This window comes from Saccopteryx bilineata, chromosome 12 (genome assembly GCF_036850765.1).
Source record: "Saccopteryx bilineata isolate mSacBil1 chromosome 12, mSacBil1_pri_phased_curated, whole genome shotgun sequence".
Taxonomy (NCBI): Eukaryota; Metazoa; Chordata; class Mammalia; order Chiroptera; family Emballonuridae; genus Saccopteryx; species Saccopteryx bilineata.
Genome location: NC_089501.1, coordinates 58434019 through 58451685, shown reverse-complemented (window position 1 = coordinate 58451685; position 17667 = coordinate 58434019). Strand labels below are relative to the sequence as shown.

The following is a 17667-nucleotide window of genomic DNA, read 5'->3' as shown; positions in this document are numbered from 1 at the left end:
CTATGTATACCTTTTTGTATTTTGGTATATTTTTCTACCACGTATATATTGATATTTTTTAGTGTTCTGGGATAAACGTTGACAGTGGGGTAGTTCTGGTGGTCACGTGAACCCTGAGCTCATAAACTGCCCTCATGCCTTGAGCTCATGGAGTTCCTCACACTTCCCAGTTGTGAGTCCTCCGCTCATGCAGCCTGGTGCCTGTGACAAGGCCACCTCCCGGCTCTGCTGATGTGTATCTTGGGCCTACACGGTTCATGCTCACCGGCTGCACCGTCTCCAGGTTGCACTGTTCCCTGGACATTGCAGACCTCGCTTACCAATCAGGAGAACTCTTAGTCTTTCACCTCGAGATCTGTGCCACCCGGGGTCTCCCCATTGTCCCCCTCAGTGTGCCCCCCGACTCCCACCAGCTCCTGTCAGACGTGGGGCCGACGTGAGGAGTGAGGCTGAGACCAAGGCTTCTCTGCAGCTGATCACAGCTGTTGTCCAGTTGTGGGGCTCTGGGCAGTGTCTGCTGACAGAACAAAGGGCCTTAGATGTGTTCCCTAACGGAATCCTGCAGACCTCGTGCTGACCGCCGGCAGGAACAGGGCTTTGGAAGTTTTCGACCTCAATGCAGGCCGCAGTGCAGCTGTGATCGTGGGAGCCCATTCGCGGCCTGTCCACCAAATCTGTCAAAATACAGTGAGTTTTTGGTGCTGCACATCTTTGGTAAAGTGTTGTTTATAGTGTGTCACTGATAGAAATGCGATGCAGTTTCGTGTTTGTCACTGAACTAAATGTTCATTTTTGTGGCTCAAGTTATTCCAATCTTTGATGTTTGACATTAGAACATCTTTTCACATCATATTGGATATTACTTTTTACACATTGTTCTTTGTTGATTTTGTGGGCCCACTTTTCGACTTCACTGGTAATGCGTTCTCCCAAGCTGATGCAGGTCTGGGCACCGCAGCGCTGACGGGCGGAGTGACAGTCTCCTGGGTTTCCAGGAAAGCGAGGCAGCCGGCACGAGTCAGTGGCTGGTCTCTAGGATGTAGCTCGTCCGTCTGACAGAGAAACGGTTCAACCTTTCCCACAGCTGACGATTCAGGTCTGGGGTTTGAGATGAGTAGATGAATCCTGTCTCACAGTTCAGGTCAGAAGACACTTTGTTACTGAAAACAGCACTTGAGAGACTTGGGAACACGCTTTTGTTTTGGACAGTTTTGATTTTTGGTATATTTGGAATGGCTTTCCAAATTGGAGGTTTAATTTATAATGCCTTCTGAAATCATGTTATGACTCACGGTTATCATGTTTTAAATTGAGGTTCTGTACCGGCCAGAAGTTTAGTACATTATCCCATGTTTCCCTCGTGTTCCAGTCTGATAGCCCGTGGCGTGTTGTACCCGGTACGAATGGGAAAGAAAGGACAGAGTCAGGACTGCAGAGTCCCCTCTGTTCCTCTGCTCCTCTGGACCACTGGGCACTGAGGGCGTGGGCCGGCACGGGACTGTTTTGGGGTGCAGTGGGCGGGGCCCCAGATTCCGAGCTGGAGCAGGCCTGAGGCTCTGGGTCCAGGACCCTGGGAGCTGTCAGTCTGGACGGCCATGCAGACGGCTGTGCGTGTGGAGGGAGTATCAGCCCAGGTCGGGGTCAGGCTCCGGGGTGGAGGCCTGACCCCCCAGGGCCGGCTGCGAGGTGGCTGGGGACTTGCAGGGCCCATCACGGACTCGCTGGGTGGGGCCTCCTCGGTCTTGGACTGGGGCTTCTGAAGGTTCAGACAGGTATCTGTCTCGACACTTCCCCCCCAATATTGTACCTTCAGAGTCTTAATTAGGATGTTTCAAATGGTATGAGAAAGCTTTCCTGTTACAAATGGAAAATACCAGCTTGGAGAGAGCTGTTGAAGAAAAGATTATTTTGCTTTCTTTATTAGTACAGAGCCTTCTTGCATGAAAACAACAAAAATATTCTAAACACTGTGCAGTAGGTCCCGGTGAACGCAGGAATCCCTTTGAAGCATGTTGTAACTCCTTTACGAGGCTGCTGAGATTTAGACTTCAGATCAGGCCCATGGGGATGGCGCCTGGGTCCTGAGTCGTGTCCTGGGGGGTTGGGGGTGGGGTGAGGACTCCGCATGGTGGTCTGTGGCCGGAGCAGGCTCACAACCTGCTCTGTATCTGAGGCCATGGGCATGGGCTGCTAATTTCATGCTGAGATCAGTCAGGATTGGGGTTAAAGTCGATTATTAGACCTTAACGTATTTCTGGCTTTTAAATAAATTGGATAATTGAATCATATTTAACATGATTGTTAGCCTGGTACCTGTCATATTTTTCAGATACTATGGTTTCTTTTAAATTCAAGAATAACTCTATAAGGTACCTTTTTTTTTATTAAATCTATTGGGGTGACATTGGTTGGCAGATTATATATGTTGCACTGTGTGCCCACCACCCACAGTCGCCTTCTGTCACCACCCGTTGGGTTGAGCCACTTCCCCCTCTTCATTAGAGGCAGTGTTTTGATACAGAATGTCAAAGGGTTAGCCTGACTTGCTGAATTTGTCTAGTGAGATGTTCAGGCAGAGGTGTGTAACTTACAGACGTTCAGTGCATTCATTAGAGGCAGTGTTTTGAAACAGAATGTCAAAGGGTTAGCCTGACCTGCTGAATTTGTCTAGTGAGATGTTCAGGCAGAGGTGTGTAACTTACAGACGTTCAGTGCATTTGGTCTCTGTCCCCGCTGTGGCCCCGGAACAGTCGTGGGAACTGTAATTCACTAAGTCAGTGTTTGCTGGACTGAATCACAGCTGCGCATCCCTACAGAGAGGAAAGGACACGGAGCTTCTGTAGAAATCAGGTGTGAATGCAGAGGGCGACAGTGTTCTTGACAAGGCTAGTCGGCATACAGATTTTAGGGGTTAAAGTTTGACAAAGAGCATTTAAAAGTGTTTAACATATTGTTATCAAAATGCCATATATAATGTCCATCTGAAGAGGAAGCTTGCTTCTTCTTTTTTTTTTTTAAGTGAGAAGAGGGGAGATAGACTCCTCCTGCATGTGCCCCGACTGGGATCCACCCAGCAACCCCATCTAGGGCCAATGCTCTAATCAGTTAAGCTATTTTTAGTGCTTGAGGCCAATGCTCAGACCACCCAAGCTATCCTCAAAGCATATGCCTGGGGCCATGCTTAAGGCAGTCTAGCCACTGGCTATGGGAGAATAAGGGGGAAAGAAGCAGATGGTCGCTTCTCCTGTGTGCCCTGACCGGGGATCAAACCTGGGACTTCCACATGCCAAGCTGACATTCTAACCACTGTGCCATCAGGCCAGAGCCTGAAGAGGAGGCTTTCTAACATGCAAGTATCTCTTACGATGTTCTATAGTTAAATGTTTGATAAGTGTTTCTAGTTTGAGTCTTCAGTTACTACAGTTCAGTGAGAAATATGCCAAATATTGTCACCCTTGAAATGAAGTACTTCAGTCGTGAAGACCAATGTGAATCCTGTGGGATGTCTCCTGCTGCCAGTGCTACATCAAAACGTGTTTGTGCCACGCCTTTGACACTTGCTGCTCCTCGCCTCTCAAGTGTATGACTCATTAGAAAGAGCCCTTGGCTCACCACCTGATATTTGAGTTTTTCTCTGTGGTCATTTTTACCTTGGTCAACATCGTCATCACCATCCCTTTCTGTGTGGAAACCGGTCTGTCAGCATTTCTGTTTAAATACCTACTTTATTTGTCTTTTACTTGTTCTAGTCTTTATTTCTTTCTAGACTTTATCACAGTGCCATGAAAACTTGGTCTAGCCCAGTGGTCGGCAAACTCATTAGACGGCGGAGCCAAATGTCAACAGTGCAACGATTGAAATTTCTTTTGAGAGCCAAATTTTTTAAACTTAAACTATATAGGCAGGTACATTCCTTATCAAGGTAGCGTCCGCATGTGGTATTTTGTGGAAGAGCCACACTCAAGGGACCAAAGAGCCACATGTGGCTCGCAAGCAGCAGTTTGCCAACCAGGGGGTCTACACTGAACACATTGGAGCTCAGAGAAGGCTCGGACGGGGGTGTCATTTCCACCATCAGTGTTTCTTAGCTTCAGGGAGCGGGTGCTGTTGTGCAGTGTGGTCACTGCAGTCACTGTCCCTACTGCACTAGATCTGTGGCTTATTCTCTTATACTCAGTGCCTCACAAATGTCCAGCATTTGGTACATGACCTCAAATGTGTGTTGAATGTCCGTTGACTTGTCTGTATGTTACATTAGGGGTTGTCTCGCTGTCTCAGCCTCGTCCCTATTTGTGGGACACTAAGTTGCTGATCTTAGCAGCCATGTGGCAACATGTGGGCTTCTCTGTAACATTTCTCACCAGGAAATAGGTATAAACTAGTTTCTACTTGACAAGATTGGTAAGGAGATGAGATGTCAAGTGTTCAGAGTGCTGTCTAGAACAGAGTTAGGACTCAATGTCTATACTGGCTATTGTTCAATTCTTGTAAGCCTTCACTTCCTGTCTGTAAATTACTTCTAGGCATGGGCACGTTTTAAGCACAAATACTCATGAATATACTTTATTACATGTGTCCTAATATTTTGGATATTCTTGACATAGAATGAAGAAGGAAATTGTCATGAACCATACAATATTTAAATAATGTTTTCACCCAAATGTTTCTGTAGATGGATTACTATTCAGTTCTCTTCCATGAAACATTTTAAGTTACGTTTTAAGTCTGAGCAGCAGGGGATGAGCCTGCCGTAGGGCCCTGTGACCAGGTCACATGCACGTCCTCACAGGGGTCGACATCAAGAGTGACACATGCTAGACTTCACCTGAGGTGTCAACACAGGTGTCTCAGGGCCTGACAGCAAATTATCGAATATGGATTATGATCTATACGTTAAAAATATATAAACTTAGTCTTTTGATCTTTTACCATTTGTGATTTTATAACTTTCAGAAAACCTACATAATACGTCTTAAGATAAAAATGTGCTACTAGTAATTAATCATGTGGAAGTTTTTAGAGTCCAAGCATGAGATTGTTATACATAAGAAAAAAAGTTTAATTTTTTATTTTAGATCACTGTTGTTAAATATCAGTAGTATAATGATGATTAATTCAGTCTTTACAAAACAGCTTGGTTTTTTTCCCCCCATTTATAGGGATCGTCATTTACAACCCAACAGGCTCATATTTATAATCTGTTTGCGACCACAGCCATAGGTGACGGGATCCAACTGTGGGACCTGAGGACCCTGAGGTAAGGCCCATCCTGTCCTGCGGGTCACAGCGGGCGGCCAGGACATAGGCCACGGAAATGTGCTTCTGTTCAAGCGCAGGGAGCAGCTGCTTTAACAATACTGGGACTCAGTCTGATCTTCCTTCCAAACATGGCAGGGTTTTCTGCTCACGCTGACCAGTCTCAGAAAAGCCTGTTTGGTGCAGAGAGAACTTCCCATGGACCTGGAATGGTAGCGAACTGCTGCTGCCGGTCTCTCTGTCCTGTGTGTGGCCTGTGGCCCGATGTCAAGGCACATGGGAGGCAGGTGCCTGCTCTAAAACCAGCGATACATACACACACATATAAATCACCCTGTCCTTAAAATGTCTTCTAATCATTATGTTATGCCAAACAATCACAGTATATACCGCTCACAAAAATCAGGGGATATTTCAAAATTAATATGAAGGGATAATAAAAAGCATTTGATTTTTTTTTTTATTAAACAAGAGCATCAGAAAAGCAAATGGCAAGTCAAAGAAAGTTTGACTAAGCAAATGAGATGCAAAAACCAACTTTTATTTCATTGGTGAAAATTTAGTAGACAAAAGACTGAAAATACAGGAGTATCTGCACATTCCCCGAACCCGTAATTTTTTTGAACAGTAATATAACAAAGATAACAAAATACAAGTATTTTTATACATGTATATATGGAGTGGACAAAAGTAGTGTTACAGTTTATTCATGTATTATTTATTTACTAATTAGTGTATTATTAGTTATTCATCTTTTTTTTTTTTTTTTTTCCATTTTTCTGAAGCTGGAAACAGGGAGAGACAGTCAGACAGACTCCCACATGCGCCCGACCGGGATCCACCCGGCACACCCACCAGGGGCGACGCTCTGCCCACCAGGGGGCGACGCTCTGCCCATCCTGGGCGTCGCCATGTTGCGACCAGAGCCACTCTAGCGCCTGAGGCAGAGGCCACAGAGCCATCCCCAGCGCCCGGGCCATCTTTGCTCCAATGGAGCCTTGGCTGCGGGAGAGGAATTGAGAGACAGAGAGGAAAGTGCGGCGGAGGGGTGGAGAAGCAAATGGGTGCTTCTCCTGTGTGCCCTGGCCGGGAATCGAACCCGGGTCCTCCGCACGCTAGGCCGACGCTCTACCGCTGAGCCAACCGGCCAGGGCTATTCATCTTTTTTTAATACAAATATCTGTAAACCTACCTTTGCCGACCCTGTATGTGTGTGGGCATGACTCATCACAACAGCGAGATTAGCAGAGTCACTGCTCTCCTGTTCAATCCTAAACAAGTACCAGCCCCTGTGGCCTCCTGTGTGTGTGTGTGTGTGTGTGTGTGTGTGTGTGTGTGTGTGGAGGGGAGGGTGCCCAGCCTGGAGCAGCTTGGGCCGGGCCAGTCATGCCCGTGGGGCTCAGCCCGGTGCTGGAACATGCTGGCGAAGGTGTTCTCAGGGACAGCTCTGGTCCTGGAAGTGACGGTAATTTTCTCAAACTATCAATTCTCTCACAATAAATAAATATTATATAACACTTTATAGATAGTTGCTTGTAAAACTTAATCAACTTTGATAGAATAATTAATGATTTAAAAGGTTTTTATACTTTTAAAGATCTCCAGGATGTTTATCACTTAAACAGCCTACATTTATAAACGTTTGATTAATGTTAGTTTGGTCGTCTTTGAGAATTTATGATTTTGAAAAGTCTTCTTAATTACTTTTGAAGGTCTCTGGGATAACCTGCTTAGGGTTTAACGTTCTCAACATATAAAAATGTTCTCAATAGCTTTTGTTCATTTCTGTGAAGAAAAGGAACAGATCAATATCTTTCTCATTTTAACTTGTATTAAAAGTGGAAAAATTGTTTTCCTCCTGGTGTTTATTTTCCCCGTAGGTGTGAGCGCCGCTTTGAAGGACACCCAAGTCGTGGCTACCCCTGTGGAATCGCCTTTAGTCCGTGCGGGCGCTTTGTGGCTTCTGGTGCCGAGGACAGACATGTACGTCTCGGTCCTTAGTCACAATGCTCCTTCTTCCTGCGGAGGCTGTGTCTGATGTTGGTGATGTTAACATAAAGTCCAGTTGAAGTTTCAAGACTGTCACCAGTAGTAGTAGGTTTAATACTGGTGTCGTGCACGTGTGAGAGGCCGTCATGGGTGTCTGTATGAAGCTCAGGAAACACCTGTCACTCATTTATTCCTCACTAGTTGTCTGTCATCGCACCCACTGCTGACTACTCTGCTTCCTTGAATTACCAGGTAGTAACATTAAGGGATACAGTAACACATAACACTAATTTGTATCCATCTGTCCTGACATATTTGCGAAGGTCTTGTATTGTTCTCCCAGGGCTGCCATAACAAACTACCACAAACTGAAAACAGCAGACCTCTCTTCTGTCCCAGTCAGGAGGCCAGGTGTCTGATGTCAAGGTGCCGGGCAGCTCTGTTCCTCCTGAGGCTGAGGGAGCTTCTGGGTCAAGCTTCTTCCTCTGCTGCTGGGGGCCCTCAGTCCCTGGTGTTCCTGGGCTTGGGCTCCAGTCTCTGCCCCCACCCTCAGACGGCCATCTGCCTGTGGGTCTCAGGTCTCAGTCCCCTTTCTCTTGTGAGGATCCTGGCCACTGGATACCCTAGATCCGTGGTTATCTTAGGCTCTTTAACGTAATGACATCTGCAGGGACCCTATTTCCAAATAAGAATATACCGACGGGCCCTGGGGGTTAGGACTTGGATACAATTAAACTCACTGCTAGTCGGTAAGCGTTTTATAAAGAAAAAGAGATACAGAAATTTCCAAAAATTCAAGGAGATCATAAAGTTTATTTGGAAATAGTCATTTTACAACTCAAGAGTTACTTTCTAAAGTATTTTTCTTATTCAGTTTAACTGGTGAGAATTGAATTTAAGAATATTGAAAACTTTTATAAAACTCTTAGATAGGAAAGGTTATTCTAAATTTTACTGTTTTTTAACCAGTTGTGTTCCAGTGACATCTTCGTCATCTGCTGTAATGATACTCGAGTCCTTCTCTGAGGTGGTTCGATCGTATGAAAAAAGGGTGAAATGGATGTGTTAGGTTTCTTTAAAGAAAATTATTAAAGTTGACTACCATGCAGTTAATTAATAATTTGCAAATTTATTAAAGCACTTAAAATACTAAAATAAGTAACATTTATTTGACAATAACAGCAAAGTAATGGAATTTTTGGTTTTCCTCTAAATTGTATTTTTATATCCAGTCATGTACCCAAAACTTTTACCAATTCAAATCGATTCATGTATACAATTGTCTTATGACATCTTGTCACATACAATAACTTCCTGGTTTTCAGGTAGAATATCAAATCCTTATTTGCATCGCAGGCTTGAGCACCAGTGGCGTGCTACCCAAGATATCCATCAGACAGTTGGAATTGGTTCTCTCAGTGCCAAAGTCAACTATGTACATTGAATTTTCTTGAATTTTTTAATCTCTATTTTTTTCTTTTTCTGAAGCTGGAAACGGGGAGAGACAGTCAGACTGACTCCCGTATGCACCCGACTGGGATCCACCTGACACGCCCACCAGGGGGGGATGCTCTGTCCCTCCGGGGCGTCGCTCTGCCGCGACCAGAGCCACTCTAGCGCCTGGGGCAGAGGCCAAGGAGCCATCCCCAGCGCCTGGGCCATCTTTGCTCCAATGGAGCCTTGGCTGCAGGAGGGGAAGAGAGAGACAGAGAGGAAGGAGAGGGGGGAGGGGTGGAGAAGCAGATGGGCACTTCTCCTGTGTGCCCTGGCCGGGAATCGAACCCGGGACCTCTGCACGCCAGGCCGACGCTCTACCACTGAGCCAACTGGCCAGGGCCATTAATCTCTCTTTTTTATTCAACATGTGACTGTTGTGTGGAAATATAATTAAAATTAAGAGTATAAAGACACAAAAACATTGAAAGCAGAAAGATGGAAAATGAAGCTGATTTGAGAATACGTAAGTGTAAAGCAGACTTGAAGGCTTAAAGTATTACTGGGCGTAATGTGCTCCTGCCATCGGAGCCAGCCTTTTATAAAGGAGTTCCTGGAATCCTGTATCAACCAATAGGAATGAGGTTTTCCCTATCCAGTCAGAGGTGAGCAGCTTGATCCTCAGTATCTTCACCAACCAATCAGAGTAGCCCCATTCTGACCAATCAGGACAGTATCCATTGGACCAATCAAACTGAGCGTTTGGAGGTCTTTGCATGAGGATGAACCAATCAGGATTAGGGGTGGGGGCTGCTGTCTATATAAACCAGCTCCTCTCGGGCACTGGCAGTGCAGCTCCCTTTCCAGGGAGGAAGTGTGAGCTTCTCCAGCTGTGCCTAGTGACGCTGTCTTATCTGGATAGCCGCGGAGCTGTGTAGCCAGAGGGGGGCTAAGCGGCAACATCTGGGGTGTCTCACAACCAAGCTGTTTTTACAGCTCTGCTGTGTCATAATTGAGTTGTTCGCTCTGAATAAATTTTTCTTTTACACTGTACCCCAAATTGGGAGTTCCTCTTGCTGTTGAACTGGCACAAAGGACCATCATTTCAGAGGCTGGAGTACAAAATCTGGACTCATTTCTCAAAATAAGTCATCAACTATGAGCATAAGTTTAAAACTGTTCACAGTATGGTGGAGTCTTATGAGAGGCTAATGCGTATAATGTACATTTATAAATATAATTCTAAAAGGGAAAGAAGAAATGTATTTTTTTTATAAATTTAGTTCTGTTACTGTTTTATTCATTGTGTGAATTGCCATGACACTTGCTTAGCGTTGAACAGACTTCATCTTTTCATAATAGGTCGTTCATTGATGGTTGACTTTTTCAACATAGAATATTTGCTGGTTTTGTCTTTTAGGCGTATGTGTATGAAGTGGGCTCGAGCACTTTCTCTCACAGACTGTCAGGACACACGGACACAGTCACTGGAGTGGCCTTCAGCCCATCAGAACCTCAGGTATAGTCTTTCTGTGTAAGCGGGGCCACCTCTCTTCCCCACGAGTCTTACATTGTATCTGACATCTGTCAGACTTTGGTGAAGTTTTGTAATATGTAAGATTACATGCCAGTTTTCATTGAGTGCAGGGAGACAAACTTAGGAAATAGACCTTTTTGGGGAGAAAGGAAAATCTCAAATGTTTTCTTTTTTATCGAAAGTATTTGTGACTCAGTGATGATGTACCTTGCTCGGCTGAAATAAAGAAAACTATGGAAGTGCCCGTGAGCTAATATGTTGCACTACTATGAACACGAGTTAAAATTTAGAGACAAAAGCATAAAAAAAAAAAAAGTACAGAACAAGTAAGGAAAGGACTTTGAAAACTGTCATGAAAGGAATTTGGATATAGAAGAGCCACATTTTAAAGAAACTTACATATTAGGAAGAGAAAACGGCATTGGCTGCAGAAGGAGATATTTTTATAGAAGATGGAAAAATAGTAAATGTTAAATAATGAGTATTTGGGTATTGAGTTCATCTTGTTCCTTTAAGTTTGAAGGTGTGATTCAGAGAACAAGAGTTTCATGTTCAGCCTGCCATGAGCGTCTGAACTGAGTGGAATGTGGATGCTGGTTTGTAACTTGCGCTGTCATTAGGGTTGTTTGCAAAGCAGGGCATGGCACAGTGTTTGGCACAAAATTCACCTTCCTCTGATACTGACTGTTGAAAAAATGCACGAAGCTTGTCATGTCATCACCGCAGGGCTCTCGCTGGGGTTGACCCTGCTCTGCCCCCTCGTTGCCCTGCTGCTGGGCTGAGGTGCACAGCACACTGTCTGGACTGAGGGACAGTGACAGGCCCCGCCAGTGCTCGCCGCCCAGAAGTTTTGCATGTTGGTCAGATTGTAGTTATCTGAAAGATCTCTGTGAAATAGCATTACTTTCTCCATGAGGGACTCTATTCAAGAGTAAACATCATAACTGTTTGACTTTAAGGTAGGAGTGATCTTTTCACCCACATTTCTGAAACTGGAGTGAACTTTAGAATTCCCATGTTCCTGTTTCATGTGTTCTGCTTGATTAGGTTTCTGGTGCGCCCGCCACCTAGTATTGTTTAAAACTGTGTCCGTGGAACAAAATACCCAACTCAACATTCTGTGCTAAAAAAACCTATTGGTTATCAAAACAATAACTTGATTTTTTTTTTTTTTTTTTTTTTTGTGACAGAGGCAGAGAGGGACAGATAGGGACAGACAGACAGGAAGGGAGAGAGATGAGAAGCATCAATTCTTCGTTGCAGCACCTCAGTTGTTCATTGATTGCTTTTTCATATGTGCCTTGACGGGGGGTGGGGGGGGTGGCTACAGCAGACCGAGTGACCCCTTGCTCAAGCCAGCGACCTTGAGCTCAAGCTGGTGAGCTTTGCTCAAACCAGATGAGCCTGCGCTCAAGCCGGCGACCTTGGGGTCTTGAACCTGGGTCCTCTGCATCCCAGTCCAACACTCTGTCCACTGCGCCACCGCCTGGTCAGGCTGGAAGTTTTTATTTGTAGAAAATGACCCAGTGCAGGCATGTTAACATTGGAAATGCGTGTTTCAGTGTGGAGGATGGCTCTGTGTGCTCTGGGGAGAAGGGGTGACTAGAGCCGCGGAGTTGGGGCGACCTCACCCACAGTCAGGAGATGCCGGTGGGGCCTTGACAGTGAGTGAGGTTCCCGTGTCCGGAGCAGTGATACTCACCCCCCAGCGGGGCGTGGTGGGAGCCTGTGCAGAGGGCTGGGTGTGTGCGGGCACCTCCTGCCCTCTTCTCCCCACAGGAGGAGACACGGCCAGGGGCTCTCGGGCTCGACTCCCTTGGCTGACAGTCCCCATGGCGAGCAGTGGGCAGGTGCTCTGGGCTCCCAAGAGATTTACCACCTTTAAGTTTAAAAAAAAAGGATTAGTTTAGAATAAGCAAAACTACTTTTCACAAAGGGAAACTTATGATTGAGCAAAAGTATTTCTGGACGATGAAGTGTTGAGTCCACCCTGTCCTGTCTGCCCAGTGAAAGGACCGCCTCTCAGGGGTGAGGAGAGGGGCTGGCTCCCATCTGGACTCTCCCCCGGGGTCCCTGCTGGTTAAGAGCACTCATCTGTGTGGCAGTCCCTGCTTTTTGTTTCTGTTTCAGTTCTTGTGTTTGTCCTTGTTCAAAGTTGGGTTTTAACTGCCCAGCTGTTACTTGCTGACTTCTGTGGAAGGCATTACTCCTCACCAGAATTCTCTGAGTGCTTCCTAGGGTTCTCTGTGGCCTTGACTTGGATCACAGAACCAGGAAAAACCACGAGAGATGCGGGAAATCCATGTGGGCTCAGGGCGACCCGACACACTGGGACATTGACGAGGCAGGAAGCGGCGTTCAGTCAGGTTGTCAAGTTCAAGGGGGTCAAAATTAAATGTGAGCATGCATTTCCCAATGTGTAATAAACAACCTCAAGTGTTTTTCAGCAACTTTGAGAAGACATTAGTAATGTCTTTGGAGGGCTAAGCACAACCAAAGTCCAACCAAGATAAGAGAGACTCTAGTTGCCTACTAACAGGCAGAAGAATTCAGAAGAGGTATTACTAGACCTCAAAGTTACAAACCCCCTCAAGGGAATGCGTCTGGGGACGCTGCTGTCATCTGTGCTTGTACAAAGGGCTCAGCTTCCACACCAGCGGGTCGAGTCTAGCCTTGCTACAATGGTAGCTCTCACTTCAGGTGGAAAAAGCTTTATTTAGCGGTTAGAATTAGATATAGAAATGAAGTATATTAAACCCACTCTATTAGTAGATTTTCATGAATTTAGGAATAATTAGAGAATAATTAACATTTAAGGTGTTTGCTTGCTTTAAGGATTTTGATAAAATGTTTGTTTTTAGCTTGAAATGTGAATTGACTTTAGACTTGAGACATTTTTGTTGAGAAAAATAACATTTTACTAAGTTAGTGGGAGTGGGCAGCATTTCAATTTTTAAGAAAAGTTGAGATTCATCATATTCATAAGTTTATTAAACTTTTGAGAATTAGGAATTTGAGGGCATTTTGCCTTTTATATTTCTCATTTCAAGTATTCAAGAAAATATTATATATTAAATTTCAACCTTGACAGTTTTAAGTCATTTAAGTTGTAAATTTGACTCATTGCCGAAAGGATTTTAATTTGTTTATTATGAGTAGATTTAACATAAATTGAAGGTCACTTTGCATGTGATTATTAAAATTTACTAGATTTCTCCCTCATTGGTGGTGGGGTGGCACTGTGGACAGAGCGTTAGCCTGGGACACTGAGGACCCAGGTTCAAAACCCTGAGGTCTGCTGGCTTGTGTGCAGGATCCTCTGGCTTGAATGCAGGCTCACAGCTTGCGCCTCGGGGGTGCCAGCTAGAGCTCAAAGGGTTCTGGCTTGGCCTCCCCACCCCACCCGGTCAAGGCACATATGAGAAGCAATCAGTGAACAACTAAAGGGTCACAACTATGAGTTGATGCTTCTCATCTCTCTCCCTTCCTGTCTCTTGCTTAAAAACAAAAAACTAGATTTCTAAATATATTAAGTTGTACTAAAGGCTTAAGGAACTAGGTTTTAAAAATGTGAACCTTTATTAAATTGAGAGATAATAATTTTAAAATCAAAATGAACCACAGATCACTTTGTTCTGTAGGAAGCCATCTTGAGCGCCCACAGCTTGTGTCACCACAGTGTCACAGTGTGCCACCCTTGGTACTTGTGGCCACTGTGTGCTCTGTTGATAGAGAGGGGGTGCAGAGTCCTCGAGTAAAGTGAGTTTCTTTTTCCTGGGGGTCACCACGAAGAGACCTTCGCTGTGCAAGACACAGCTCCTAAAGCCGTCAGTGCCTCTGCTCTGCTCTGGTCAAATCGCCCCAGTCCGTTGGCTTGTTCTTTCTGTGGAGCCGTGTTCCACACAGAAAGGCTCACGTCACGCACGTCAGAAGCAAGTCCGCTAGCTGGTAAATATATACACACTGTAGATGTTTAAAACCTGGTAGAAGGGTTTACAGTGAATGAGACTTAACAATCCCCTTAAAATATTAAACACATCATACATCAGGGTGGGCGCTGTTCTGTCTTATTTGGAATACAGTATCCATTTACTTAGGTGTTTCTAATTTAGAATAGGAGGTAGAACTTAATATTAAAATTCAGTCTTCGGATGATTGATTGAAGGTCAAGTTTCATCTTGGTATAAAATCTTACCAAAAAAAATAGGCTTGCATTTAGGAGTTGGCATTCAAGCCCAGTCTTTGGGAGGGGAACGCTTGCTTTCTCTGCCAGTTCTGGGTTGCTGACTGGCCAGATATGTCAGGACAAATATGGTGCTGTTTCAGCAACATGACAGTCTGTCTACCAGACCCACAGCCTTCTCAAGTGTCGTGTGATATGTCAGCTCAGTGAGGCTGAATAGAGTTGGCTTCCTTTCCTCTCTCTAGAGCAACTCTCATGGATTTTTTTCTTAGGGAGGTAGCATCTAATAGAATGGCTTTTATACTATTAGAAATGTTTTTAAAGTATAGTTGCCTACAATGTTATATTAGTTTCAGGTGTACAACATAGTGATTCCACATTCTTAGACCTTATCATGTGATCACCTGATATTTCTATTAATCATTGGTCACCCTGCAAAGTTATTACTGTATTCTTGACCATTCCCTGTGTTGTTTCCAAATTAAACATTCTGATTAAAAAAATGGGCAAAAAAGAACTAATATTTTTCTAAAGAGGACATAGAAATGGCCAATAGATACAAGAAAAAATGCTCAGCGTCACCAATCATCAGGGAATTGCAAATTAAAACGACATTGAGATACCACCTCCCACTTGTCAGAATGGCTGTCGTCAATAAATCAACAAACAAGTGTGGGTGAGGATGTGGATAAAGGGGAACCCTCCTGCACTGCTGGTGGGAATGCAGACTGGTGCAGCCACTGTGGAAAACAGTACTGAGGGTCCTCAAAAAATTAAAAACAGTTACTGTATGATCTGGGATTATAACTTAATATCCTCCTATCTTCCAAAAATCCTTCTGGATTTCAAACCAACTACTATTCATTCATGCGTGTGTGTGTGTGTGTGCGCGCACGCGTGTGTGCACGTGTTGTGGGAGGTACTTGGGACGGTTCGGGGAGCGTGCGCAGAGTGTTGGTGGACAGCAGGAGAGCACGGTTCTGACTCCGGCCCCGTCAGGAGTGTGTGCACGTGTGTGTGTGTGCACGTGTTGTGGGAGGTACTTGGGACGGTTCGGGGAGCGTGCGCAGAGTGTTGGTGGACAGCAGGAGAGCACGGTTCTGACTCCAGCCCCGTCAGGAGAGTGTGTGCATGTGTGTGTGTGTGCACATGCGTGTGTGCACGTGTTGTGGGAGGTACTTGGGACGGTTCGGGGAGCGTGCGCAGAGTGTTGGTGGACAGCAGGAGAGCACGGTTCTGACTCCAGCCCCGTCAGGAGAGTGTGTGCATGTGTGTGTGTGTGCGCATGCGTGTGTGCACGTGTTGTGGGAGGTACTTGGGACGGTTCGGGGAGCGTGCGCAGAGTGTTGGTGGACAGCAGGAGAGCACGGTTCTGACTCCGGCCCCGTCAGGAGAGTGTGTGCGTGTGTGTGTGTGTGCACACGTGTGTGCACGTGTTGTGGGAGGTACTTGGGACGGTTCGGGGAGCGTGCGCAGAGTGTTGGTGGACAGCAGGAGAGCACGGTTCTGACTCCGGCCCCGTCAGGAGAGTGTGTGCACGTGTGTGTGTGTGCACGTGTTGTGGGAGGTACTTGGGACAGTTCGGCGAGCGTGCGCAGAGTGTTGGTGGACAGCAGGAGAGCACGGTTCTGACTCCGGCCCCGTCAGGAGTGTGTGCACGTGTGTGTGTGTGCACGTGTTGTGGGAGGTACTTGGGACGGTTCGGCGAGCGTGCGCAGAGTGTTGGTGGACAGCAGGAGAGCACGGTTCTGACTCCGGCCCCGTCAGGAGTGTGTGCACGTGTGTGTGTGTGCACGTGTGTGTGTGTGTGTGCACGTGTTGTGGGAGGTACTTGGGACGGTTCGGGGAGCGTGCGCAGAGTGTTGGTGGACAGCAGGAGAGCACGGTTCTGACTCCGGCCCCGTCAGGAGTGTGTGTGTGTGTGTGTGTGCGTGCGCATGCGTGTGTGCACGTGTTGTGGGAGGTACTTGGGACGGTTCGGGGAGCGTGCGCAGAGTGTTGGTGGACAGCAGGAGAGCACGGTTCTGACTCCAGCCCCGTCAGGAGAGTGTGTGCATGTGTGTGTGTGCACATGCGTGTGTGCACGTGTTGTGGGAGGTACTTGGGACGGTTCGGGGAGCGTGCGCAGAGTGTTGGTGGACAGCAGGAGAGCACGGTTCTGACTCCGGCCCCGTCAGGAGAGTGTGTGCATGTGTGTGTGTGTGCGCATGCGTGTGTGCACGTGTTGTGGGAGGTACTTGGGACGGTTCGGGGAGCGTGCGCAGAGTGTTGGTGGACAGCAGGAGAGCACGGTTCTGACTCCGGCCCCGTCAGGAGAGTGTGTGCGTGTGTGTGTGTGTGCACGTGTTGTGGGAGGTACTTGGGACGGTTCGGGGAGCGTGCGCAGAGTGTTGGTGGACAGCAGGAGAGCACGGTTCTGACTCCGGCCTCGTCAGGAGTGTGTGTGTGCATGCGTGTGTGCACGTGTGTGTGTGCGCGCACGCGTGTGTGCACGTGTTGTGGGAGGTACTTGGGACGGTTCGGGGAGCGTGCGCAGAGTGTTGGTGGACAGCAGGAGAGCACGGTTCTGACTCCAGCCCCGTCAGGAGAGTGTGTGCATGTGTGTGTGTGTGCGCATGTGTGTGTGCACGTGTTGTGGGAGGTACTTGGGACGGTTCGGGGAGCGTGCGCAGAGTGTTGGTGGACAGCAGGAGAGCACGGTTCTGACTCCAGCCCCGTCAGGAGTGTGTGTGCATGCGTGTGTGCACACGTGTGTGCACGTGTTGTGGGAGGTACTTGGGACGGTTCGGGGAGCGTGCGCAGAGTGTTGGTGGACAGCAGGAGAGCACGGTTCTGACTCCAGCCCCGTCAGGAGTGTGTGTGCATGCGTGTGTGCACACGTGTGTGCACGTGTTGTGGGAGGTACTTGGGACGGTTCGGCGAGCGTGCGCAGAGTGTTGGTGGACAGCAGGAGAGCACGGTTCTGACTCCAGCCCCGTCAGGAGAGTGTGTGCATGTGTGTATGTGTGCGCATGTGTGTGTGCACGTGTTGTGGGAGGTACTTGGGACGGTTCGGCGAGCGTGTGCAGAGTGTTGGTGGACAGCAGGAGAGCACGGTTCTGACTCCGGCCCCGTCAGGAGAGTGTGTGCACGTGTGTGTGTGTGTGCACGTGTTGTGGGAGGTACTTGGGACGGTTCGGGGAGCGTGCGCAGAGTGTTGGTGGACAGCAGGAGAGCACGGTTCTGACTCCAGCCCCGTCAGGAGAGTGTGTGCACGTGTGTGTGTGTG

At 46.9% G+C, this 17667-nt stretch overlaps 1 protein-coding gene across 1 annotated transcript in view; it reads left to right on the top strand.

Annotated features, from left to right (window-relative positions):
* WDR27 (WD repeat domain 27) overlaps positions 1-17667 on the top strand; it is a 123704-nt gene that overhangs the window by 45105 nt on the left and 60932 nt on the right. Inside the window, exons 23-26 of the mRNA XM_066248169.1 lie at positions 566-714; positions 5160-5257; positions 7137-7239; positions 10100-10198. Coding sequence (XP_066104266.1) covers positions 566-714; positions 5160-5257; positions 7137-7239; positions 10100-10198 — 449 coding nt within the window. The remainder of the gene's footprint in view (positions 1-565; positions 715-5159; positions 5258-7136; positions 7240-10099; positions 10199-17667) is intronic.